This window comes from Drosophila willistoni (genome assembly GCF_018902025.1).
Source record: "Drosophila willistoni isolate 14030-0811.24 chromosome 2R unlocalized genomic scaffold, UCI_dwil_1.1 Seg200, whole genome shotgun sequence".
Lineage (NCBI taxonomy): Eukaryota > Metazoa > Arthropoda > Insecta > Diptera > Drosophilidae > Drosophila > Drosophila willistoni.
The window spans coordinates 1,685,213-1,712,435 of NW_025814051.1; the positions used below are offsets into that span (position 1 = coordinate 1,685,213).

A 27,223-nucleotide genomic window follows, 5' to 3' on the forward strand; every position below is an offset into this window, starting at 1 on the left:
TTGAATAATAACAACGTATTTTAACTAAGCATCTTGTAAAAAATGTTCATGGGATTAAAATTAATTAGTATTTTAAATACTTAAGGCTTGAAAATGTATTTCCGCGTGTGATAATTACTTCAATTTTCTGATTCATCTAAATTTTCAGTCAACCCATTATCGAGTTACGAAATGAAAAATTTTGTACTTTATCACGAATGAACGTAAATGATGTAAAAGCCAAAGATTTAATCTCAACTATTTGAAATTCTTTGAGAGATTAACACACAAATTTGTATAAGATATATACCTTGAGATTCTCTGTAAGATTTATTTCAAAGATTATAAATTATGTAAACTCATTTGGTTATCTCAATGGGAAGTTACAAGTGCAAGAGTTCTTATTTTACTTAAAGCACGATGGATAGAATTCTATTTTCATTCATTGACTCATTAAAAACAAAAACACTCATCATGTTGAAATGTGTAAACGCTTTATTAAAACGATTTACGGCAAAGTTTGAACGCTTACCATCAGATTTAATTGAAAATTCTATTTGTCAGAATTATAACCTAAGGATTCAAACTAACAAAAAATATATTTTTTTAAGCTTTGAAAATTTTTGTTCTTATTCTCTATTATATTTAGCCTTGAAAATATGGTATGATCATTTATTTAGTTCTTTAGTCAATTAAATGCTGATGATAGTTCTTGGTGGTTCTTGAAATAGCTATAAAGAGAGACCCAGCTTAACTTACCGTAATGTATATTCAATTATATTCTTTATAAATTTGACTTCGATCGAAAGGTTTGGTTCAGACAATTTATTTTAAATCTTATTGAAAAAGGTTAAAAATGATTCGAGTAAAGTTTCAAGAGATACTTCCTTTGGGAGTTACAATTATTAGATTTTCTTTAGACGGAGATATATTAAAATTGTATATTAAATCTACATGAAATTATTTGTCAAAATTTAAACCTTTGAGTGGAACTTATGAACTTATCTTGTAATAGATCATGTATATTCTTAATCAGTAGAAAGCCCTATGTATCACATTACTTTGATCCAACATTGATGTTTCAAAGGTGTAAAGTCTTAAGCCTTAGTCTTGATTTTATCCAGTGAAAACAGTAAAAGACTAAGGACATGAAAAGCAACTAAAAACGCACCCAAATAAACATGCCAATCAATTGCTTATTACTCGCCCATTAAGAAAATAAAAAACGGCTTCAACTCTACCAAAATAAGACTTTTTACAATAACATTTTCACTGTAGAACAATGATTTTCACTAAACAGCTGTTTCAGTTCTGAATGAAATTGGCAAAAAGTTTTAGAGTCTTTGCTACCGAATTGTAGGTAATAAAACAGATTTAGGAATAATCACACAAGTTGATTTTGCACATCAAATGGAGATTAAAAAGTGTTTAATTTGTTTTAGTTTTATTGCCCACTTTCACTTTTCGAGGATTCTTTAGAAAATTTCTCTCTTTCTGTTTTGGTTTCTTATTTTGAAGCATTAGCATTGAGTTAGCGTCTCATCTATCAAGTTCAAAGACATTAAAGTTGACGATTTTTTTGCAAAAGTTCTTTGCAGGTTGACCTTTTTTTCTGTTTTGATTTTTTTTTTTTATTGTTTTATTTTAACTAGCTCATTGAAAATTCAGGCAAGGTAATTCTGTTGTGTGTGTGTGTGTGTGTGTGTGTGAGGAGGAAGTTCACTTCATACGAATATAAAACAAAAAACTGAAAAAATGGAGCGTGAAACGAATTTAATATTGCCGTTGATGATGATCATCGTTAACAGCTATAAAAATCATAATAAATATACATACTCATATATATATAATATATTTATTTATGCGGAAATATATATAGTATATCTTTTTGCCAACTGTGACTAATGGGTCTAGTGGAAAAAGATGCTCTAAGTATTACCTGTTAAATGTTTTTTTTAGCTTTCTTTTGTGTCATTCTTTACAACATTTTATTTGTTTGCCTTTGTTTTGTCTCTTTTCTTTCTCTGGCTCTTGCAATTGTTTGTTTTGTTTGTTGCTTGGCTCTCAAGGTTGTTTTTTAACAAAAAACCATAAGAAACTTACTAAAGCATTAGCAATGAATAATATGACACAGAGACGAGACAGGCAGACAACTAATGTTGGCACTTACTTTAGTTTTATTACTGTTTATTGTATTTTTTTTATGGCACGACAACTAATTTTGTGGTCTTTTCTCAATAATTATTTCCGTTTTTGACCTACGTGTACGTTGGCGTACCTGCTGAAGGGGGAGCATCCCTTCATGCAGCAAACAAATGGTTCTAGTAAGTTTTTTTCCAATCTTTAAATAGCAATTCAAAAATGATCGGTTTCCCTTAGTGACGCAACATTAATTACGACACTTAGGTGCTACTTTGAAATCAAAACAAACACAGAAAGGTGAAAAAACTTTACTCATTGCCGAATCTAACATCTAAATGTATGCCGAAAAAATACTTAAATTTTTAAATCACAATCACGTTGATAGGGTAACTTTTAATGGGGTGTTCTAGGTTAGAATTTGGCTGAATTATTCAGCAAGAAAAAGACTGAAGACTTTTTAATCCAATATACCTACTGATAAAGTGTATTGCTTGTTGTCATGATAAATTGATACTTTTGGTGAATAATGAAGTAAGTAAGTCGTCTCGCCGACTTAGGTATACCATACACCAGTAAAGCAAATATTTAAAATTTATTAAAAAAAAACATTTTCACATGCTTTTTACAAGCATATCTTAGTATCTCGCTCACTCAATCATACGAGCACCCTAGCGCCCCCACCAGCTGACGGCCAACTTCGGCCTTATGGAAAAACGTTTATATGCATAACTCGACTGTTTTTTATCCGATTTTGATCAAATTTGGTATTTTGATAGATATTAGTATTAAATTTAAGTGTGCCAAATTTGATTGCATGAGGTAAAAAAATACGGGAGATAATCAAGTTTTTCAAATTACGGGGGCGGAAAAGGGCGTGGCAAAATTTTTACACATACAAAATGTGTGCATTTACTAGGCGAATATACATACCAAATATGGTGTCTCTAGCTGGAATAGTTTTGGAGATAAACGCTTTTTTTAAATTGCGGGGGCGGAAAGGGGCGTGGCAAAAATTTGAAATAAACTTGATCACTCTACATACTACACGAGTCTACATACCAAATTTGGTGGCTCTAGCTCTTACAGTCTCCGAGATCTAGGTGTTCATACGGACAGACGGACGGACGGACAGACGGACAGACGGACGGACAGACGGACATGGCTAGATCGACTCGGTTGTTGATCCTGATCAAGAATATATATACTTTGTGGGGTCGGAGATGCTTCCTTCTGCCTGTTACATACATTTTGGCGACTTTAATATACCATTTCACCCTATGGGTGTATGGTATAAAAATATGAGTTAAAGCAAAAGATATACTCACTCAAGTAGACAAGTTGCATACCCTTAAAAAAAAAATATTAGAAAGAAGTCTATCTAAGACCATTACTAGGGTTTACATTAGGGAGGCAGCAAGGCCTTACTGAAATACTTTTAAGTCATTTTAATTTGAAATTCTAAATAAATCAAATTACTAAACTAAATTTTTAAAATCAAAAATTTAAAGAAATTGCATTGGTCTATGAAACAAAAAAACCACCACCAAAATGTTATATTTACCCCTTTAGGTAATATACATATGTACATCTAAACTACGCCCATTAAATTCAATTCCTTTTTCTTAAAGTTAAAGGTTTAAAGAACTCATTCCAATTTATGATAAATTTATGTGAAATTTTTTTATTGTGAAATTAAAAAAAAAGGAAATTTACTCCTTTTCTGTAGTGACTATATCAAAATATAGTCATAGTTAAATATAGTATATATACTATATTTAAAATTTGATAGACGTTGATTTGAGTAGAACTTATGAAGATAACTTGCAAGAGAATTTATATCTTCTTGATCAGTAAAAAGGCCTATTAATGGCATTAATTTATTCGTATATTGAGGTTCCAAAGGTGTAAAAGGGAAATTTTATTCTTTCTTTTCAAATTGTAAGTTTTAAGCTCTATTATGTTGTACATTTTTGATGACATTTTTGAAATCGATGGAAATATGTCGAAAATATTATTCTATTTATTGACGGATGGATGATAAAAACCCTATTCACTTATAAAATTTCAACATTAAAGTATTACTAAAATTCTGCTTTGATATTGATGACATTTTTCAGAACGCTTTGAAATTGGTGACCTAAACGTTTTTCCATAAAAACAATGACTGTCTAGGGTTAAAGTGGCACTTTTCAGCACTAGAAATTTCCAAAGAACAATTGCCCTGACGTCTCGGGACGTTTACCAGGGTAATATTAAATTGTATTCCTAGAAATTAATTTTAGAGAGCAAGTTTGTTTTCTTTCCTTGTGTTAACGAATTTTAAGAACTCTAGTTTGATTTAAAGCTTTGTTTTAAAGTTAGAGAAATCAGTTCAAATCCCCTCGAAAGTTCTCTATTTTTCATTGAAGGACATACAATCCTAAGGGATTCCCATATAAGTTCCTTGAGGATTGGTACTGATTACATATGTCTATAATTTACATGTACAAATGTATGGACAATGCGTTTAGTATATAGAATTCTGATCAATTTTGAGCTTTGAGAATTTATGCGAATCACGCAATTTCTCATTTAATTTTATGCTTTGGTTTTTTTTTTTTTTTGGTTGTTTTATTATGCAATCAACTTTTGTTTTTGTATTGTTTTTTGTTTCTTTCTGCAATTAACACTTTTGCGGCTTGGTAAGCAGCAAGAAAAAACCCTTTATATATTTGGCAATATCCAAAGCCGATGCTATATAGTATATGTGTATTTTTGATTATCATTTCATTTGCTGCTTGGTTGGTTTTTTTTTTTGTGTTGCCTGGTTTAATATTATGATGAATATATTATACAAAATGTGTTAATTAAAAATTACCAACTTGTTTTCCAACAAGCTTCCAAAAAAAGAAACGAGAGAGTGAGAGAACTGGTGCAAGGCACTGCCTAGCTTTAGTTATCTATATATATTGAAATTGGTTATGTATCCTTTTTCGTTTCTTGGCACTTGCACTTTGTACACTTTTTCGTTAACAACTAAAACAAATTCTACTAATTACAGACCTTTTTGTAGTCTTTTGAGTTGGTTGTCTCATAATTTTGTTTAAATATTTAACAATTGTTTGCAAATGGAAACTTAGTCTATACGTCATGTATATATAGACAATATGTTGTTGTTGCACAAATAAAACGCACCCAAAAAGTCCCGGATAATTGATAAGATAATTTCATAAGAATCTATATTGGAATTACCAGGCAGAAGGGCAGGAAAGAGGTGGGTTTCAGTATCTGGTCGGATGTGTCACAAACTCCACAGAGTGCGGGTGAGTGAGTGAGTGAGTGACTGACATAATTACCATATGCTGGGAATAACCCATCGAAATATTTCAACTACTCATTTCACTTGAACTTGTTAGCTACCTGAGTTCGTTGCCTAAGTCTTTTGTTTGTAGCCGTGTCACGGACACAGGTCGTATAATTTATTTACGGGTTACTCCCCCATAATAAAAAAAAGGATATTAAAATGAGTAAGAAAACAAACGATGAAGACAATAAAATAAATTTTCAACATTTGAATATTCTCATCTCTGTTTCAAAAATTTTTTTAAAACTTAAAAATTGTTTCATAACTTAATTATTTTAATTTCAATTCAAAATTATACTAAAACCCCTTTAAAACCTTTGAAAATCGGTTTAAATTTTGCAAATTTATAGATTCGCAAAGCTACTCAAAAGCTTTTTACAAATTTGAAGAATTTTTAAAATTAAATGTTTATCAGCTTTTAAAAAATGCTAAACCTATTAATAGCGCTCTATGTTCCAAAAATTTATAAACAATTTTTCAATATGTTAAAGATGCAAAATGCTAAATTATTTTCTGCCTTTGTCGACCAAAAACCCAGTTAATTTCATATATTTTAGTATATCTATCAGAGATAGATTAATTTACTTACGCTACAATCAGTTATTAATATACACATGATAAAAGCAAAATTTATTTTCGTAGTAGCTTCTTGTTAAAGTTTTCGAAAGTTTCTTAGTCTAATCCCAGACAATGTAATTATTTGTCTTAAAGTTTAAATGATTTACCTCGAGAACAATAAACACAGTATTTTATGAACTAATTTATGCTTTGTTTTAATGAGTGTTAAATATATAATATAGATATTTATTACATTATACATAATTGATATTTATTACCGATCTAAAAATATACAAATTTTCGTAAATGTCTTTTCCAAATCATTTCTAAAACAAAAATGTTTTTCTTTCGGCAGTTAAAACTGAGTAGTCAAATATTTACCACTTTTTTCTTGGCAAATATTTTCCCATATTCTTAGCCACCGAAAAACAAAAAAAAAAAAAATACCATAAGTAAGAAAAGAGAAAAAAACGAAATAAACACAGAAAATCGTGCAGTTTATTTATATTGTTTTGCCCCTGGCAGACAAACCGTCTCGAGCAGCAGCTTCTTCAGTTTCTTGAACAAATTTTTAGAGCTTCATCAGGTCTCGCAATATCCAAAGCACGCATTTTTATTAAGATTTATTTTGATTTCATTTTGTATATTTCTCTCTCTCTCTCTCTCTTTTGTGTGGCTCTGCCGCAGGGTTCAATGCCAAAAATGCCAAAGCTGCTGCCTCTTTTTTTTTTTTGTTTAGTTTTTGGCATGCGACCTGCACGAGCCTTTTTTTGGGACTGTTTTTGTTTTTGTTGTGGTTGCTTGCCCCGAAAACAACAACCTTTAAATTGATGGCAATCTCATTTGGGTCCAGGTTTCCTGGTATAAGCTAAACTCGTGTATATGTCCTGCAAATGATTTCATCGTCGTGCTTGACGTGCTTATGTGGGCCTTAATTGTTTTATTTGAGTGCCATTATGTGTTTATGTGTCTACATACATATGTGCAGGCACTTGGGATGAACGTTGAGACAGACATCTCGATGAGTTTGAGTTGAAGTGCTGCTGCTGTTGCTGCTGATTCGAATGCTTATGTTGCCTGGCTTGGCCTGGCCTGGCATGGGCTCCGGCCTGGTCTGCTATGGCATATGATGTCATCATGCCAAAACATTCCTCTTCATTTATGGGTTCGTGTGTATGTTAGATTTTTGTTTTATGTTATATGAAAAATGTTGTTCTACTTTTTCATACTCGTCGCAGTTAGACAGTTGATTTTTTTTTTATTTTATTTATTTTTTATTTGTTGTAATTTCTATATTTATTTTAACACATTTGTCGTAATGCGTCATTGGCATTGCTAGCTTTTAGTAAATATTTAACAAAAAGTCGTCTCAACGAAAACAAAACTGAAAACTTTTATCAACGATGCTCCCCTCCCTCGACCACCACCTGCCTCAGCAGTCACCACATTGTGTGGAGTTCTTCGTGTTACTAATCATTTCTTTCTTTCGGGTTTTTGTTTTTTTGTGTTTTTTGCTGACCCCTGGACATTTTTTAAAGAGACGCCACCAGCAGACCAAAAGCAAACTACAAATCCACAATGTCAAGTTTTCGCTGTTTGGCACTTTAGATCACAATCACACACACACGAACACACCTCAAGATTACAACTCCAATTACATTTGTCTTTTTATGTCTGAAGGGAGAAGAGAGAACTTGTTTTACTTTTAGTGCTTTCATTTAAAGTTTATACAATTAATTTAATTAGCATTGAAAAAAAAAACATTTCATTTAGAGCTTATTAATCAATCATTAATTGAAAAAATTCTTGTTATTATCCATGAAACTAAGAGAATTTAAAATGCCAACTAAAATTAATTTTAACAATTAATTCTAAAACTTAAAGAAAAACTGAGAGATTTGTTTCAAAACAAATTCAAAAATGTTAATAGTAAAATAGGCACTCGAAATTGTTTTATTGGTTACTTCAAAAGTTTTTAACACTAAATAAATTCTGACCATTTTTAAATATCTTTTGTTATTAAATTTAGGTTCAAAAGTGTCATTTGTTATTATTGTTTATTATATTTTAATAAATTGTTTATTTATTTTGTTTCAAAAGCTTTCAAAACAAATACGAAATCTCCATATAAATCTTTCCTTTCACGTATAAATGTTGATGATGCTAAATCTTCAGAAATGACTCTTCGGGGACTACAAAAATTTTCTAATGCTTAATTTTTAAATGACACGAAGCTGTCTTTGGCTGCACTGAAGTTTCTATCCCCTAAAATGTTTGATTCCTTCAATAAATTTCCTTCAACAAGTTTCGTTTTCCAAAACTATTTCAATTTTACTGTATTTTTGAAAATTTTTTACTGACTCATAACAAGCAGGCAGAAAAAAATGTTTTTTCAAGCTACAAAGTTGTAATATAATAAGTCTCATTCATTCTCTTTATCTATGACCCCAGTCTGACTACATTTTTTTCTTGTTTGTAAATTTAACAACCAATTGGCATTTTATTTAAAGTCGATTTTTATTATTTTAAACTGCTTTAATGTTTGTAAATTAATTAAGCTTTTGCGAAGTGTTCGATCTTACAACACACTTATAAATATAATGATTGGATGCAGTTTTTATGGGATTTTAAAATTTTTTTAAACACCTTTAAAATGTTGAAATATACTTGTGAAGTTCCTATATAAAAACCTTTAATTTTTAGAGATAATGAATACGAAAGCAAATGTCTAATTTAAATAAGTATATAGGTTAAATATGTAATTGTAATTCATTAATTTGCAGAGAGTTTTGTTCATTACGGGACTCAAAATTCTTTATTAACTATAGATAATATGGTAATATTAATTACATTCTCTGTTTAGGAAGATTAGCTTGTAAGTTCTTAAATAGTTCTTCCTAATCGGAGTCTCTAAATGTTTCTAAACGTAACATCTGTATAAGAAATGCGTCGGTTTAGTGTTGTATTGTTCCGTATATCATGTTTTTCAAAATGATTTGTGGGAAAAGTAGACTCTTAAAAGTGTTTTCAAATATATTTTATTCTAAATAAAGTTTATTAAGAATTAGAATTTCTTTTGCAAACTGTCATTTGTTGTAAGTCATTCTTAGCATTGATTTCTTTACAAAGTACACCTAGACCTCGCTTTGCGTCGTTTCGTTTTGCGTTTTTTCGAAGTTGCGTCGCTGCTTTATTAGTACTAATTTTCACTGTGCATCGTTAAATTCTCGTTGTTGCGTTGTTTTGAGTTCGAGTGTTTAACTTTTTTTTCTTAATCAGCCATTGTGGCAACGCCAATATCAACTTTTACCAACATTGCCTTTGATTTTTGTCAGTTTTACGTTTTTTAACATTGACATCTAGCGTACCTACTTCTGTTTATAATTGCGTCTTGCTATCAAAACTCGGGGAAGGTTTAGTAGAAATGTTCGTAGAACAGTGTTTATCCTCCAAACAAATTTCAAAAGCGATGGGCTTGTTTGACGAAGCAATGGAGAATTTTTATAAAAAACGATCCTGACAATGACAGAAGTTTTAAGGTATCCCAGGCGGTAGCTGCAAACATCAACTGCTACCAAGAAATTTATTAAAATTTACAAAAAAAAGCTATTCACCAAACTCTGGACAAATTTTTGGTGAACGAAGCCACTAAAAACTCATAAAGATAAATAATTGAATAGGTTATTTTGATTTAATGGAAGCAGTTTTTTTTTAATGAATGAATGCAATAACATTTTTGTTTTTAAATGTTTACTTTGTTCAATTTTTCTTTCTAAAAATTCGTATTTTCATGGCCCGGGAACCTATCTTTGATCTTTCCATGGTTGCCTATAGAAAATCTTAATTCACTTTGCGTCGTTTCAGTTTGCGTCGTGTTTTTTTGGAACGTATCCCCAACGCAAAGCGAGGTCTAGGTGTATATGTATACATATGTGGCTTTTTAATATTTTATATTAGAATATATAAATATATGTGTATATTCTTCTTGACTACACTGCAGCTTAATGATAAATGCAGTTGCAATACCAGTATAATTTCCATAGAATACATATTTATGCATTCAAATTCTGGTATTATGTAAAGCCTGTATAAAGCGGCCAAGTCTATTACTCAATTCAATTATTCAGTATAACGTGAAATGAGTTGAGATGACGATATGAGGTGAGAAAGGTACACTCTGAAAAACGCCATCATCAGATGCAGCTGCAAAAATAAAACATATTTTTTTAAAACTAACTAATAATTATGACTTGGCAGCATCAACATTGGCATTCTCTCTCCACCAACATAATATGGACAAGGTGTTAAGGTCTCTTTTGGATGGTAGTCAGTTGCTAGTTAACTCAAATCACGTTTCAAGATCGAGGTGAATTCTTTGAATACTGTCAAGCGAAATGACACGTTTTGTCTTAACCCGCACCGGCCGGCCCCCACTTACATAGATATTTTTAGTTGGCTAAACTAATCTAAGTAAATTGAACTTTCTTTTGCACCAACCATCATGAGTTTATTCATTCGCTTTGGCAATTTGCCAAATGTCATGACATTTGCCGTGCTAATGCCAAAAACAAAACAAAAAATTGCCTCTTTGTATTTTTATGACAAAAAAAAACTCGAATTTCAAATTCAAAACAAAAACAGCTTAAGATGAAACCGAATCTGAAACTGACCTGTTTTTAGATCGATTGGGGTTTGCTGACGACGATTATACTCAGTAGAGGTTAATCAAAATTGTTAGAGATCAGATTATAGACATTAAATGAAATCAAAATCAAATTAGAGAGGAATTTTTTTTTAAAGTTGTCCAGCTAAAGCGACGTTTAGATGCCCTTTCAGGTCTGAATTCAAGTCGTTTTATGTCATGGATGACTGGATATAGTAGGGATAAACCAAAAACAAGTCCATGCCAATTCGATTACAATTTGTCTTGTCTCATAGGTATGATTAGTTAAGGTTGGGTTAGGTTAGATTCTGTTATTGGTTAGAAAACGGTTTGCATATTTTTTAAGATTGATACATGAATTGGAGATCACCAAGGAAATAATTAAAAAAGGGTATTTGAAACTTTTAGTTCCTGTAATGAATTAAATGAATATAAGTATTCTGAGCATTCTCACTTTTAAATGAAAGTGTATGTCAGTCATTTAAAAAACTGTTAATCCTCAGAGTACTCCTAGTTTTTACTAATCCTATCATTGTCTTTTTTGGTTTCACAGAGTTTGTTATACGGTATCGTTTGTCGGAAGTTTCTAAAAACTCATAAAAATAAAATATTTATTAACTAGTACTAGTATAAGTACTTTAAATCAGTTTGTAATGTATTTGTACAGCCCTCTAATATGCATTCTATTGCTAGTATAGTATTATTCATCTATTACCTTAAGTAGTCAAGTAATTCTCTAAGTGGATTGTGATCATTTTTATATATTTTTAGAGAGTTTCACAAAATTGACAATTTTAAGTCTATTTCTTACCTCTGAATTCAAGTAATTATTGTTAGATTTTTTTGTCGATAAAACGATTAACACATTTCAATTCTTCGATGTTTTTTATTTTTAGAAATTCTATTAGATAGGGGCTAAAAGAAGATTATATGAATGGTCATAGAAGAAGGCATGAATCTTCCTTCATTCTGAAAAGGATAATTAATAATGGCCAGAACGTTGAAAACAGAAGCTCGAAAGTAATGAAACTTTCGTATTTCTGAAAAATATTGTTCTGGCCCGGGCCTGTTGACATTTTTTCGTGCCGGGCTGGAATTGCCGATTGCATTTGCTTAGCTGATCAAGCTTTTGGTTTTTCTTGTATATAAAGCATTAAGTAAAGTCCTTCTAATGGTCTGGAGAGAAAGTCACAGAGGGAATCCTTCACATCTTGTATCTCCATCGACCCATCTCAAATCTTTCCCTTAATTTTTAAAGAATAGAGTATACAGTAGCAGTCTGGATAAATATATGTTGAGAGAGACTAATATAACTACATACATACATACACGTATGTACATATATAGTTGTCTGTTTGTATATAACATGCCAGCCTAATGATAATGATGCTGCTGTCTGATCTGGTCTCAGCTTCATACCTACTTGAAGTCTGATACCAAGTCCAAGCTTTAACCAGTTTGGGGCAGTTACGTTGTTAATTTGTTTGCTGTGTGCCGGCTCATCGATTATTCCATTTGCATTTTTTACAACAAAAAAAATTTGAGTGTTCATTTGCGGTTAGAGTGAGGGAGAATAAGAAGTTTGCCTTAGTTTCTACTTCCTAGTTGAAAGCGACTCAATCTAACGTTTTGTTTTGATCTATTTCTTCTTTTGCAGAACCCAAGACATTGGTAACTGTCGGTCAACCCTCGGGCATTGATGACACTGAAAGCCTAGACGAGATCAATTTAAACTCGAGCAGTGAGGATTTCAATCAACCTCGTGCAGCAGCCGATGCCAATGCTAATCCATTGTTAGAGCCGCCACCATTGGGAGCAGATTCTTTGCTAAGTCAGGCAGCCTCATCATTTACGGCTCTGCCGTCGGTGGCCTCTAACGTTTTTTCCACATTCTCGAAGAGAATCTATGCCGGTGGCTCCAGAGAAGCTGAACCGTCAACTGAGCCACAATTGGATATACAACCATCTTATTTGCATCAAGCGCCCGTAGCAGCTGCTCCACCAGCACCAGCTCCATTTTACGCAGTTCCGCCTGCTGCGGTAGGTGAACCAGTGGGTGAACCTCCCAAATTCTATGCACCCACTGAAGTGCCAAGCGTGAATTCAGCTCCACCGCCAGCGGCAGCAGTTGCAGGCAGTCAGAATACTTATCGATTCACTGCTAGAAAGAAGCTATATGCACCCATACCAGGATTATCGGATCAATCGGCGGCAATACCAGGATTACCTCAGCAATCGCAACCACCTCCACCAGCACCAGTCACTGGTTTAATTCAGACGCCACCATATCCACCAGCACCTAGCATCCAACAAACATCAGCATCATCAATTGCGGCGCCCTTTGATATAACAACTGCTGCTCCCTTTGATATAACAACTGCTGCTCCGGCAACCAATCTTCCCGAAGAACGTAAATCAGGCGGTGGACTCTTCTCTCTTACGAATTTGGTACCCACAGGAGTTTTACAGAACATCACTGGACTCGTGCAGTCGGCAACGGGCAGAGGCAACGAACCACCAGTACATAATCCAACTGTAAGTGGAGGATACTTTGAACCACAACCCGTTCCCGCGAATTTCTTTGGTGGCCCTAATCCGCCTCCACCTGCGGGTAATTACTTTGTACCCCCAACGTCGGGCGATTTTGCAATCCAACCAACAGTTTCTGGACCGCCAACGGCCTTTGGGAATTCAAATCTCAATTCCTCAACCGGAAATTACTTTGTCCCTCAAGTTTCGGGACCTCCAGCAGGAAACACAGTTCCCTTGCCGCCACAAGAAAGCTTTAAGCCAATTCCTCCGCCTGTGGGAAATTACTTTGTGCCAGATCCAGTTGCAGCAGTTCCTCTGCCACCCATAGCAGCTGCGCAACCCATTCCTCAGCCAAGCAATTTCTTTGTACCTACTCCAACTAACACAGAAGAAACACTTCAAGCAGTGTCCAGATCAGACACAGTACCATTGCCACCACTTGGAATACCGACTCCAACTTCATCGGCAAGCAACCTCTTAACGGGAACTGGAGACGGAGTAACAGCCGAGGCAAACTTTATTGCGCCCACTTCTGCTGCTCCGCCAGAATTTTCCACATCGGCAGCAGTTCCTCCACCAATAGGAGGACCAATTCCCACGCCACTGGTGGGCAACTTCTTTGCACCCACTTCAGCTTCGTCTGAAGGTAACTTCTTTACGCCAACCGCAGTTCCAGCAGCCGCTGCAGTTCCTCCACCTATTGGAGGTCCGATACCCACTCCACCGGCAGGCAATTACTTTGTGCCCACTTCAGCTGCTCTTCCAGAACAACCTGCGGCAAATTCCCAACCAATTTCATCAGCGGCAAGCTACTTACCGCCTTCATCTGTTGCTCCACCAACATTAGCAGCCCCACCAGCAATTGGAGGATTTTTTCCGCCATCTCTAACAGGAGCTCCACCATCGGTTGCACCACCGTCAAGCAATAACCAACAATTGTCAGGACCACCACCAGTTGCTCCAGTAGCCACATTACCACCACCGGCAGCTGGTCAATCTTCATATCGCCTACAAAAGGGAACACGCCTCTACAAGAGTCCATTAAGTGCCCAAGAAACTGCTGGTGCTTACGCTCTTAATCCACCATCAGTTGTAGGATATCCGACAGCAGCTCCAGCGGCAATATTCAATCCCTTTGGACAAGCCACCCACAGCGAGCCCGTTGACGTTGCTCTCTTTGCGGCACCGCCTAATTCGGAAAAGGAAGCTGAACCAATTGTAGCACCACCTCCACCACCAGCAGCCACATCGATAGTTCAACCATACATTGCGCCACCCACATCGGAAGCCATAACGCCACAAGTTTTCCAAACAAAGGAGAACCCGCCAGTTTCTTGTTCAGAAACAGAAACAGAGAAAGAATTCAAACCATTAGAGAAACAAGAAATAACTTCAAACTTTTTTGCGCCACAATCTACTCACGAGATTTTGGGTGAACCTGTTTTGACTAATCCTCCGATTAAGCAAGAAGAACCTAAACCATTAGAAGAGAAACCAGCTGAAGTTATCGCTTCTGCTCCGCCTCCTCCGACTTTTGCAGAGGTACCAGCATTATTTGTACCTGTGCCAAGTGAAAGTGTCGACACAGCTGCTCTGTATCCGCCATTAGCAACATCAACTGCTTTACCCAATCCACCAGTAGCCAGCGGTGATTTCTTTAGCGGCGGCGACGGCGGCAGTGCTAATCTAAGCACAGCAACTACAGAAACATTTTTCAATCCCTTCACACATAGCGTAACAACACCAACTGTTCAACCAAGTGGACAGGATCTAGTGCCACCTCCCTTAGGATTTGTAGAACCGACTGGAACAACAAAAACAGTCGATTTTCCTCCTCCAGCTATATCGCCACTTCAGAGTTTCTTTGCTCCTGCTTCAGAAGCAACTGCAGAAGATTTCAATTTCTTTGCGACAACTAGTCAGGTGAATAGCAATCAATTTCCTGATTTACCGCCACAACAAGGCATAGCACCACCGCCTCTTAGTCAAGAAGCACCACCAACAGCAGCAGCAGTAGCAGCGCCTGTGACAGAGATCAATTCCTTCTCTGTACCGCCTGCTCTTGGATTCGATCAATTGGTTAGCCAGTCTCAGCAAGCAGTGGCAGAACAATCTTCCACTACAATCGACAGTTCATATCAAAATTCAGGTGTCAATTCGTTTGCCGGCTTTTTTGGTAATTCCTCTGAATCCAATTCAACAGAAGCGCCACCTTTAGTAGCTGCCGCGGCATCTGCCGATTCGGCCAACTTCTTTGATCAAGTGCCCACAGCCGCAGCTGTCAACGCCGCTGCTGTCAACGAGGATCAACGCATTCAGAATTTTTTCAATAATCCTCCCCTGCAGGATCAGCCAGCTGGTCCCGGTGAGCTAAAATACGATATTGTACACAGCGGCTTGGCGGTTAAGCAATCGCAAGAACGCTCTCAGACACCAGTATCGAATCTGGTAGAGCCTCCCTCATCAGCTTGCTCTGAACTTTCAATCGCCCAACGTCCATCCATTGCAACAGATCAATCAGGCGAGGATTTGCTACAATTGCATCACGCCGATTTACCCGAAGAGATTTTAAAAGAACTCAGAATGGCCACCGAAAAGAATGCTGGACAAGCACCTCTCTGTCCACCAGTTGCCATAGTAAGTTAACTACTGTGAACATTAGTTAAATCGGAGTACTCCAATTCTGTTTTTTTCTTTCAGATTTATTCACCCGTTGTATTCCATTGGTTCTATAAACGAAATGTGGACACAAAATCCGTATGGTTACCATTTAGTCACTATGATTCAGCACTCCTGGAGACCAGCTTAAATAATGGTTAGTAAAATAAGATGGTCATTTCTGTAGCGATTTCTAATTTTTCTTTACTTTTTAGATGACTCCACTCTGATAGTGCCTGTGGAGGGCGGTCGCTATGATGTCAATATTAAAGAGCGCATCAAAACTCCCGTCTTCTGGGAGGGCAAAGGTGTTGAAGTGCGTCGTTGCTCTTGGTTCTATAAGGGTTCCGATTCAAAGTATATACCCTATACCGAAGACATAGCCGCTTTGCTGGAAACCGAATATAGGCGAGCAGCCGAAACAGGAGAATGGCGTCAGAAGATATTGCTCACTGGTGGCGAACAAGTTGTCTTCCATGGTCCGACAGTTATAGTGCATTTCTTGCCCCAACAGAATGCCGACTCGTGGGGCGCCAGCACACAGAATACCATGCGTCCGCGTGTGGTTAAACGAGATCTTGATGATTTTACCATTGCACAGGGTGAATCGCAACGTGTCGATCATTTACTATTCATGGTTCATGGCATAGGATCGGCATGTGATTTGAAAATGCGTTCAGTAGAGGAAGTCGGTAAGTCGTAAACATAATCGTAATCGGAGCAGCAATAATTTTATTTTTCTCGTTTGTCATTTGCAGTTGAAGATTTCCGGAACATTGCCCAGAATTTGGTGCAATCGCATTACAAAAACTCAACAGATATGGGTCTAGTTGGTCGTGTTGAAGTTTTGCCCATATCATGGCATAGTCATCTCCATTCCGAGGAACTCGGCATTGATGAGAAATTGAAATCAATAACCTTGGAGTCAATACCCCGTTTACGCAACTTCACCAATGACACACTTTTGGATGTTTTATTCTATACCAGTCCAAAGTATTGTCAGAAGATCATGAATACTGTGGCCGATGCCCTAAACGATGTATATCTAAAGTATAGATCAAGGCATCCGGAATTCAATGGCGGTGTCTCACTAGCCGGACACAGTTTGGGCTCCTTGATTCTTTTCGATATGCTCTGTCACCAGGAGCCTCTAAAGGAAAGCGAAGAAGAAAATAAGGTTGGTAATGGGTAAAAATTTCCATTTAAAGTTGAAATCTACATGAATTTTTATTTTGATCCTAGGAGAATCCGGATCAACTACCACGTAAAGAGGCGAGTAAGCAAGTTCAACTGCCATCAAATGATTTGTTGCCAAAACAGGTCAGCTACACCATGGGACCGGCTGGCACTGGGCAACCAGTCATCAATTACCCTCAGCTCATTTTCCATCCCAAGAAATTCTTTGCCTTGGGTTCACCAATTGGCATGTTTGTCACCATACGGGGAATTGATAAATTGGGTCTGGATTTCCGTCTACCCACTTGCCCTGGTTTTTATAATATATTCCATCCCTTCGATCCGGTTGCCTATCGTATTGAGGCTTTAGTTAATCCCGACATGAATGGCATTCGACCCGTTCTTATACCCCATCACAAGGGACGCAAACGTATGCATCTGGAGCTTAAAGAGACTATGACCCGAGTGGGTGCCGACATCAAGCAGAGATTCATGGACACATTTAAAACGACGCTAGATAGTGTAAATTTCTTGGCCACTGTCACCAAAGTGAAAAAGGAGGCGGAAGAGACACTAGAAAAGGAAGTGAATCATAGTTCCCACGCATTGTATCCACAAAAACAATTGGAAGATGTGGATGAATCTTCAGTAGCTACCACATCGACAAAGGCGCGACAACGCACCGATTCTGACTCCACAACGGCCTCAGATCCAGAATTCATCGAGCTCGACTTTCCTTTGGGCAAGCTAAATGACTCAAAGCGTGTCGACTATGTGCTGCAGGAGGCTCCTTTAGAACTCATCAATGAGTATATATTTGCTTTGAGTAGTCATGTCTGCTACTGGTGAGTAAATTTGCTTTTTTGATCGAATTCGTATGCTTAATACTTTTTTTCATCTATGCAGGGGATCGGAGGACACCATCTTGTTTGTGATGAAGGAAATCTATGCCGGTTTGGGTATCAGCACGGATAGTCAAGTCCCCCAACAGTCCATGACCATCGAGCGACCGAGCTCCCGCAATAATAGTCTCAGTCAGTCGATGTTTCCTATGTGAGTTGCTGATGTTGCTTTATACAGAGATCAACCTACATCTTTCAACTCTTCCAACACACCAACAACAACAACAAATACACTAAAAACATATTATTATCATAAATATTTAGATAAATTTTATTTAGCTATGTTATTTGTTAGTCCAATCATACAAAGAATTTTTAAATTGTGTAACTCGAACTTGGTTATTGGTATTAACAAATTCCAAAAAAAAAAAAAACGTTAAACGATTGTAAAAAAAAAACCCAATTCAATTTTTCTTTTCTTTGTTATCGAAAATCAATTCAACATACATATATCAATGCTTATATATATATAAATGATATATACATATACAATTTACCTGCTGTGCTCACCAGATGTTTGGTGTACACTCTATTTGTTATTTTTATAATATATTCCGTTTATATAAATTGACTTTGTAATTTTTATGCTATAAAAATGTATGTTTAACTAATATTATCGATAATAAAATTAACTAAGCAAACACAACTTGAGGTATTTCCATTGACAAGTTAGTTTTTTAGATCGTTAGTTTAAAATAATGATCTCATAGAAGTTGGTTTAAAAAATTTCGCAATTAAATTTTATGTGGATAAGTCCCGAGATATTCTGACTATCAATAGGGACTTTTTAGATGTTAATGATTTTCAACATATAAAACATATAAAACAGAAATTTCTACAGTATTCAATATGCACAACAGGAACAAGACTTATAAACTTTTCTCATTTACAGTTACAGTGTCTATTCAGCTGGCTGGACTTTTATAACAAAAGTGTGTCAAAAAATTTAGAAAATCATTGAGAGACAATACTTTTAAAAATATGAAGATCCTTTTTTTTACGTACGAATCAGACGGCACTGAGGATGACTTATTTAGTATTTTAGATGGACCGTTCGTGCAATCGATTTTCAATGCAAGTCTGGCTACCCTAATTAGTTTCGAAGAGCAACAATCTGGCAACCCTATGTACTTTCTATTTATTTCCATTGCAAAAAAAATTGTTAAAGTTTACATTTATATTAAATTGCGTGTTAAATATATGCCAAAAAAGCCATTAAAATGGCAAGGTAAACTGCGGACCAGCTGTGGAATGTTTAGAAGCAGCGTTATATAGTGGAAAACAGTTTGATTATCAAATTGCCAAGGTCGAAAAAGCAAAATTAATTTAATTGCCCAAGTGCCAAAAAAAAAAAGAAGAAACCTGCAAATGTTGTCAATTCCAAAGAAACAAAACCTACTACAACAGCCACAGCAACCATAACCAGCATAATAATGAGTGGGAGTGGGAGGAACAAGAACAAATATAAACTCATAAACAGCAGCAGGTGAGTGTGAGCAAGCAAAGCAAATCAGCAGCAGCAACAACAAACACATAACCAAATATGTAATTGTAAACTGTGTCATCAATGCGAGCGACAAAGAGAGAAAAGAGAGGAAGTCAGCCAGAGCGGAAGAGTGAAAGAGAGAGAAAGAGAAAGAACGATAAAGTGAGAGAGAATGGAGTGCAATTTGCTTATCTATCTATTTTATGTATATTTCAGCTTCTAAATATAATTCATTTTTGAAAATACTCGGAGGCAAAACAATCAAAAAGCACAAAAAATTATTGTGATAACCGTGCGTCCCGCCAAGCACCAATCGACAAAGTCTCTTCCTCCAATCACCACCTTATCAACAATACCCATTAGGAGAAGCAACAATGAGCTGGCTACGCTCCAGCCCACTACGTCAGAGCCTTACCCGGACTACCAGTTCCGGCAATGGCATACGCCCCATAGATGCTGCCACAGATTGTGATCCCCGAGCCTGTTACGATAGCTTCTGCAAGCACTGGCAACAGGCATATGACATCATCCAGCATTCATCGGCTCCCGCTCCGACCCATGATGATGTTCTTGGTGTTGTATCTCATTTGGACTATATGGTCACTTTGTTGCTAGTGGAATTGCATAATTGCAATAAAATTAGCCTGGCCGATAGCAATGCTCCTCCAACAGCACCATGCCTAGAATATTTGCTGAGTGAGAATCTGCTGGACAAGCTTTACGAATGGGCCGCCACAACGGGGCGTTATGCCAATGCTGTGAGATTAGAACAATTGAAGCTATACGAACTGCTAGTGAGTCATTCGCGTCATCAGTTGCTGTGTCACGAACCATTCCTGCGTCCATTGCTTAAAATTCTGGCCTCCAGTCAGGGCGAGATATTTCCGCCTGATTTGGAGAAACGTTTGGTCATTTTGCTTAATCAATTGTGTGTGGTCCTGATGCAAAATGTTCATCTTCTCGATTTGTTCTTCTTTTCCGCACAAACGCAAGTCCAAGAGCAGATTCAAAATGGTAATGTGCCACCGCCAAAAAGTGGCACCACCACCAAGTGAGTGTTAACTGAAGTATTTTCTAGTTTATATCATTTAATTTCCTTTCCGTTTATTCTTGCAGCTTCATCATATTCTCCCTGCTTATACCATATGTTCATCGTGAGGGCAGCATCGGTCATCAGGCTCGGGATGCTTTGCTCCTTTGCATGGCACTTTCTCAAAAGAATTCCAACATTGGCACCTACATTGCCCAATACTCATCGATATGCCCCCTGCTGGTCACTGGATTGGGTGGCCTCTATTCCCGTCTGCCCAATAGCATTGAGATCAACTCCATTGATTGGCATCGCATCACCCCAGACGATGTCACCGAAATACCCGAGCTTAATCTTTTTATGAATGCCCTGGAGTTTTGCAATGCCGTCGTCCAAGTGGCCCATGAGATGATTAAGCAGCAATTGCTGGACTTTATGTATCAGGGATTCATTGTTCCAGTTTTGGGTCCGGCCATACTCCAGGTGAGTGTTGCGTTTTTTGTCTATCACGTAAAAAATTGTCTTCGATGCATTTCTGTGGTGTTGGTTGCAAAAAAAAAATATATATATATATATTTAAAGTCACGTCATTGTGTCTTCTTGTTGACTCTATCTCTGTCCTAAGATCATGTATATACATATATATATATCAAACAAAACTGATTAAATTTACCAAAAGTATTTGTTTTTTGTTATGTCAAAAACTGTTTACAGATACGATGTATTTGATACTTTAATTCGAATTGACAATTTTGATATCCTTCGATATTATTAGAGATTTCAACTAAAGCTAAATAACTTGGTTAATACGTTTCGAAATATTCCTTTTTAACTTTGGCCAAAACAAAAAAATTGAAATTATTGTAATGTTAGTTTTTAAAACAACTATCGATTGTGTTTCAAATCGATTTCTATATTTTGATTTGACCAACTAAAAAAAAATCGGAATTAGGATGTATTTCGATTATTTTAAACAAATTGATTCAATATCGAGAGAATCCTACGTAGATTAGACATCCAATAAAATGAATTAATTTCTTATTACTTAGTTTCATATCGATTTCTATATTTCGATTTTTTGAAGAAGAAAATAATCGTCAGTTTTCATACGTTTTGATTATTTCAAATAACTGTATATTATGCAGAGAATCCTACAAAACGTTAGTCCCAGAAAAAATCAATGAATCTCTTGTAGAATTACTTTTGAGAAATTTGAGACTGAAATCTATCATTCTATCATCTTGGATATCGAAATTCTAGCAGTTATAGATAAAAAATCGCTTTTGAGGGAGTAAATTTCCTTTATTACCTCCCCCGAGGATTCGCTACTGTCTTGATATATATATATATGATCTCACTTAAAAGCTTCTTTCGCTCGCTATCACTTTCTGTTGTCTCTGTCTCCATGTGTCTTCTATTTCTTTAACCTGTCCCCGTAGTTCTAACCAAACACACACACACACCTCGAAATCTCGAAACAACTTTTTGCGCTCGCACTTTTCGCAGACACTGAAGGGCAAACATTTTCAGACGAACATCGATTCACAAATATCGGCCATGTCGTATCTGGATTTGATATTGCGTTCCATTACCGAGCCGGGATTACTGCGGGCCTTTGTCAAATTTCTGCTGGATACGGAAAAGTTTGATGGTGAACGTATACTGGATGCTCTGGTCGAGCGTCTCAATTCGCCGGATGGAAATCTATGTATGGTCACGATGGCCTTGTTTGACACACTTCTCGGCCTGCACTGTGAGGATCTGATGCTGGAATTAATGCTCAAATATATGTTGCCGGGAAAGCATGTGCCCATTTCGCATCGCCACAAGATCAACAAAATCGATCCATATTTAAATAGTACAGAGTTCTTTTTGGAACTTACACCCGATGTGATGAAACGAGCCAGAGATTTGGCCAGGCCAAAGAGTGTCAACGAGCATCAACAGGAGTCGGCGCTGCCGAATGAGCTGTCATTGCCGAGCTTACCATCGCCGGTGATGAGTAAAACGATTGGCGCGAATTGGAATTATTATGGCCTCCATACGGGAGACAGTTTGTATGCCAATCTGCAAGCCTATCTCTTTGAGGCTCACTGGAGGATAGCTCAATGTCAGCGGGATTGCCTCAAGTGGGCGAATAGTTATCGTTATCAGAAGTGGCCACGGCAGGGACAACCACAAAATCGTTTGCATAATCATGCCTTGGAATTGGCAAAACAATTCTTTATTGAATTCGGCGGTGAGGGAATAGGAGGACTTGGCGGCGGAGCTGCCATAGCCAGCGAAGCGGGTGAGAAACAATTGGATAGCCTACAATCGATTGGCGAATCGAGTGGCTATGAATCCTTTAAGTGGCGACCAGCCGATGAGGATGTCAGTGCTAGTAGCGGCAATGGCACAGGTTCGGTCGTTGTGGGTGATCATCCTGGCCATGATGTGACCATAAGTGAATCGGATGTGGATGGACATAATATTAGCAGCAGTCTGAGTAACAGCAGCGGGCGACGTGAGTCCTGGCGTATCTCACATAATACGCGTAATGAGTTGCTATTGACTGATTTGGATTTCTCTGAAGATTTGTTTGCTCAGGGCACCGTAAGCTTAGGTAAGTTTACCACACTCCAATCCACTCCACTTTAATCCACATTCATCTAATTGTTTTCTTTTAGGTCCCTTTCTTAATGCCATTTGGGGCAAATTACAAACCTTCACTAGCAATTCACTGTATGTAAATCTTCATTTAACTGGGCTAATTACACGCCTGGCCTGGTATCCCTTGCCATTGATACACTCTTTACTGCTCCGTTCGGATATAGTCATTACATCGGATACACCATCGTTTCATCAGGTTCTGCGCATCCTGAAACAGCAAATCGATGCCGAGTTGCCAGTAACTGAAGATTCACTTGAGATAATCGATGTGGCACGCTCATCGCTGATCGATCGGGAATTCCGTTTGGTTAATGCCCGCAAGGGTAACGAGAATTCCCCGCTACATCAGCAGCAATCGCTTCAGCATCCACATCATTTGCAGCCGCTGCCAGCGCCACAACAAACGGGAGCAGGAGCTCAACAGCGTTCCGCCTATGCCACTCTATCGGCCGCTACACCTGTCCAGGCCACACCCTTCAGTGCCTACGATCCTTTCAAGCGAAGTAACAATAGCAGGAGAAGCATTAGCAAATCCATCACCAGCATGTTCAGCCGCAAATCCACACTCCCAGCCCCGGCCATAGCTCCGACACCAGGTGAGCGAAGTTTTAAATCATTTTCACCAACAATTTTGCTGCACTTTTTCTTACTTTCTCAACACCAAAAAAAAAAATGAATACAAAAATAAACCAGTGAAAAACAAAGGCAAAGCTGCGTTGGATGGTTTGGAAAAGAGTTTTGGTTTTGGGTCCCATCACACACACACATGCACATAAACACACATACACAAAGTCACTTACTCGCACACACTCACACAAATTACTGCTTGGGTTGGGAGGGGCTTCAATAAATTCAAATGATTTAAAGATTTCATGTAACGCAAATAGTAATATTTACATCAGTTAATTAGTCAGAAATCTAAGCTAATGTCTCCTGAAACCAACTCAAAGTGTTTTTAAAGTATTCCAAAACAATTTTAATGTTTCTGGGTAATTGTTCTTTAAATATTTCCTCTTAATATATCTCTATATCCTCTTATATTGAAGAGAATATTCAAAAGTTCTCAAACGGAACTAAAATATTGTAGTATTTAAATACCTCTTTTCTGACCCTTTTTTGAAATTTACTTTATACAAATGTATATATTCGGTGGCTGTTCTACTTGCAAGTTGCCTAAAATTGTCCTTATTGTCAAGTAGTTTCAACTAAAAACAGTTTAAAAAGAATTTCAAATTTAAAAAATATACTTAACAAAATGAAACAATGAAACAACATCCCAAATGAAGGTAATTTTCTCCAATTTTATCATACTTCATCGACATAATTCATCAGATTTTGTTTTTTTGGTTCAGAAAGACTAGGAAAGTCTAGGTTGTATTTTGAATAATTAGAATACATTAAATCTTCATTATAAAATGAATGTTCACAATATGATAAAATTTATAACTATCATAAACCTCTTATATAAATTTTTAAATCAAACAAAACTCCAATAAGCAAGAATACTCTATATTTATCTAAAGTTGATTTGAAATTAATTTAGGTCTTAGTAAAGTCGTTCAACTGGGGGGCAATGAAAAGGATTATTGATAACCCTTAACAATTTAGTGCGATTAACTTTAAAATAATACTGGACTTAACACACTCTACTTAAATAATATTCGATTCTTTTTCAAATGTAAAATGTCTTCAGGTTGTTCGTGTTTGCTTATAATATATAAACTTATTTCTGTTTTATTTCTTTTCTCTCATTTATTTATATTGAAACGAAATATTCAACAATCAATATTAGCTTCATCTGGCTTATCACAAATTTACGCATTCTTCACCGGTAAATATGTCACGCTTAAATTAAAATCGTTAATTAAAAAAAAAAAAAGCATTTTAAAGTAAACCCCAGAAAAAATTTTGGAAAATGGTCTGGCTAAATCTAATTTGTAGTTTTCCTATTCTTCCTGTAGAGCTTTTGTATATAAGTTGCTTTTGTTTTGCTTTTCTACCCACTAATCCATAATGTCGTTGTTGTTAACAATGTTATTGTTGTTGTTTTTAACCAATTTGCAATCAATATTTTTATATAAACATTAACTTAATACAATTTGCATATCAACTTTTTAGGGGCTGCCTCTACAATAATGGGCAATAACAATCAACAATCGAGCAATCAAACCCATTTGAATTCCTCATCCTCCTCCGCTGTTACAACATGTGAGACAAGTCTCAGCACCCAGCCCCATGCGACAGGACCAGGATCTGCACAGCTACGCACAACTTCATCAACCATATCAACGTCTAGTGGAACCACAGCTGGCAGCGGTGGCGGCGGCGGCAGTGGTTCCAATAGTAGTTTCAGCATAGGTGGCTCTACCCAAACCCTATCCGCCCACTCCAATAATACGACAAATTCATCGAGCACTTTGCATGGAGGGCTCGATGGTATTGGTCCACCAACAGGTAGCTTTAATTCCGAACCGGTATCACTTGACTCGGTGGGCTCATCGATGGGCATTATAGCCAATACCAGTGGCACGGAACGATCCCGGGACTTGGCCCTCTGTGCGGTTCTGCTCGATGAATGGCTCAAAGAGCTGGCGGCTATAGCACAAGAGCAGAGCATTGTGCTGGTCACAGATCAATGGCTTTGACATGGTCCAAAGACCACAACAAAGATACAGATACAGATGATATATATAGATATATTAGTTGTAATGCAAATGTTTTTACGATTTTTTGTTGGCCTTATATATATATATTTATACGTTTTAATCCATCACTTTTATTGCTGTAAACAAGAAAAGTTTTTTTTACCAATTTTATATATCCCCGCCACCTTCACCTCCCCTTTATTTTTGTGCGTGTGTTTTTAGTCCGTATTGAAAATGTATTTTAAAGCAAAATCTAAGATTCTCCTCAACGAACAATGTCACACCAATTGAACAGATATATATATACATACATATATAGCAACAGATCAGATCACAGTTAAACCCTATTCGACACTCCCACTTGTTATAATCTAACATAATTTAGTATTTAAGTTGTAATCAAAACGCAAGCTGAAACAAAAACAAATATGGACGAACGATTTTTAGGTGTTCAAGATGTAAAGAATTATTCTAATTATACAATCTATACATATATGTATTTTTGCAATATATATACACACATATATATATAATGATATAATGATATTTTATGCCTTTATGTACATACAATACACATTTACACAAAAAAGATCAAATTATTGAAGAAAAAAGTAAAATTCGTTTATTTTTAATTTCATTTGTTAAATTTAAAAATTTGTAAAGTATTAAATTGGTCGAAGTAAAAAGCACCCGAACTTTTATTTATTGATTTGAGTTCTATTTTAACGATTTAATATTGTATATGAGGTTCAGGTAAATGTGTTCACCACTTTAATGGGATAATCTTAAAAGCTGGAGCTAAAAGAGCCAGAATAAAATTAATTGCAAATATTTAAAATTAAATTCCTTTTTGATAATAATTATCCATATCTTTTGACTAAAACAGTGACCAAGAGAGGAGATATTATGACCAGCTGGATAAAATCTAAGAGTTTATTTTTCTTATACTTCAAATTAACAATAAGCGGTCCCTGTTTCTGGTTTATCTGGAAAAAGGCCGTATAAAAAACCAATTTAGGACTTTGTATCTTTATTTGAATGTTTTCTATCAAAATTAACAAGTGTTCTTGATACAAAATATAAATTGTTTTTATTAAGTCACAAAACAAAGTGTAAAACGAAAAAAATTGCAAAAATCGGATGAATTTTTGAATCAGTGCCAAAAGGACTATCACTTATCAAAAACAATTATGCATTTTCTTCGTCCTGTGTCATAAAGTCTCTTATAAATTCATCCAGCCGTCGAGTCTCTGAATTTATCGATTTATTCATTCAAGCTTAACAATGTTTAAAGAAAAAGTTTAAAATTTTATATTGCCGTATCTGCCAATTCGTCGGCAGTTCGAATGTATCAAATATGAGCGCTTTTTTTAAGGTCGATAAACAAGAATCGATTGCCGATAATTTTTAATTTACGTTTAACAACACTGCAATTATTAACAGCATTATTAAAGAGC

The 27,223-nt window shown here is 36.2% G+C and overlaps 2 protein-coding genes across 5 annotated transcripts in view; both read left to right on the plus strand.

Moving 5' to 3' along the window:
- LOC6641580 overlaps positions 1-18,599 on the plus strand; it is a 33,260-nt gene extending 14,661 nt beyond the window's left edge. Inside the window, exons 2-7 of one of the 2 annotated variants that reach the window (XM_023175426.2) lie at positions 12,343-15,854; positions 15,918-16,032; positions 16,091-16,567; positions 16,634-17,052; positions 17,121-17,896; positions 17,958-18,599. In XM_023175426.2, coding sequence (XP_023031194.1) covers positions 12,343-15,854; positions 15,918-16,032; positions 16,091-16,567; positions 16,634-17,052; positions 17,121-17,896; positions 17,958-18,108 — 5,450 coding nt within the window. In that variant the 3' untranslated portion in view covers positions 18,109-18,599. Of the gene's footprint in view, positions 1-12,342; positions 15,855-15,917; positions 16,033-16,090; positions 16,568-16,633; positions 17,053-17,117; positions 17,897-17,957 lie in introns of both variants that reach the window. The other variant, XM_002064550.4, reaches the window with a different exon arrangement.
- A 336-nt stretch (positions 18,600-18,935) lies between these two features.
- LOC6641579 (FHIP family protein GK23746) lies at positions 18,936-25,837 on the plus strand. 3 transcript variants are annotated; one of them, XM_015178527.3, is made up of 7 exons: positions 18,936-19,439; positions 19,656-20,490; positions 20,556-20,952; positions 21,976-23,074; positions 23,139-23,717; positions 24,914-24,952; positions 25,240-25,837. In XM_015178527.3, exons 2-7 carry the CDS (start codon positions 19,814-19,816, stop codon positions 25,764-25,766), a joined length of 3,318 nt encoding a protein of 1,105 aa, XP_015034013.1. In that variant the 5' UTR covers positions 18,936-19,439; positions 19,656-19,813; the 3' UTR covers positions 25,767-25,837. The 3 variants fall into 3 exon arrangements, with proteins under 3 accessions (XP_015034013.1, XP_015034014.1, XP_002064585.1); XM_002064549.4 differs by having other exon boundaries at positions 18,937-19,439; positions 22,000-23,074; XM_015178528.3 differs by lacking the exon at positions 24,914-24,952.
- The last annotated feature ends 1,386 nt before the right edge of the window (positions 25,838-27,223 follow it).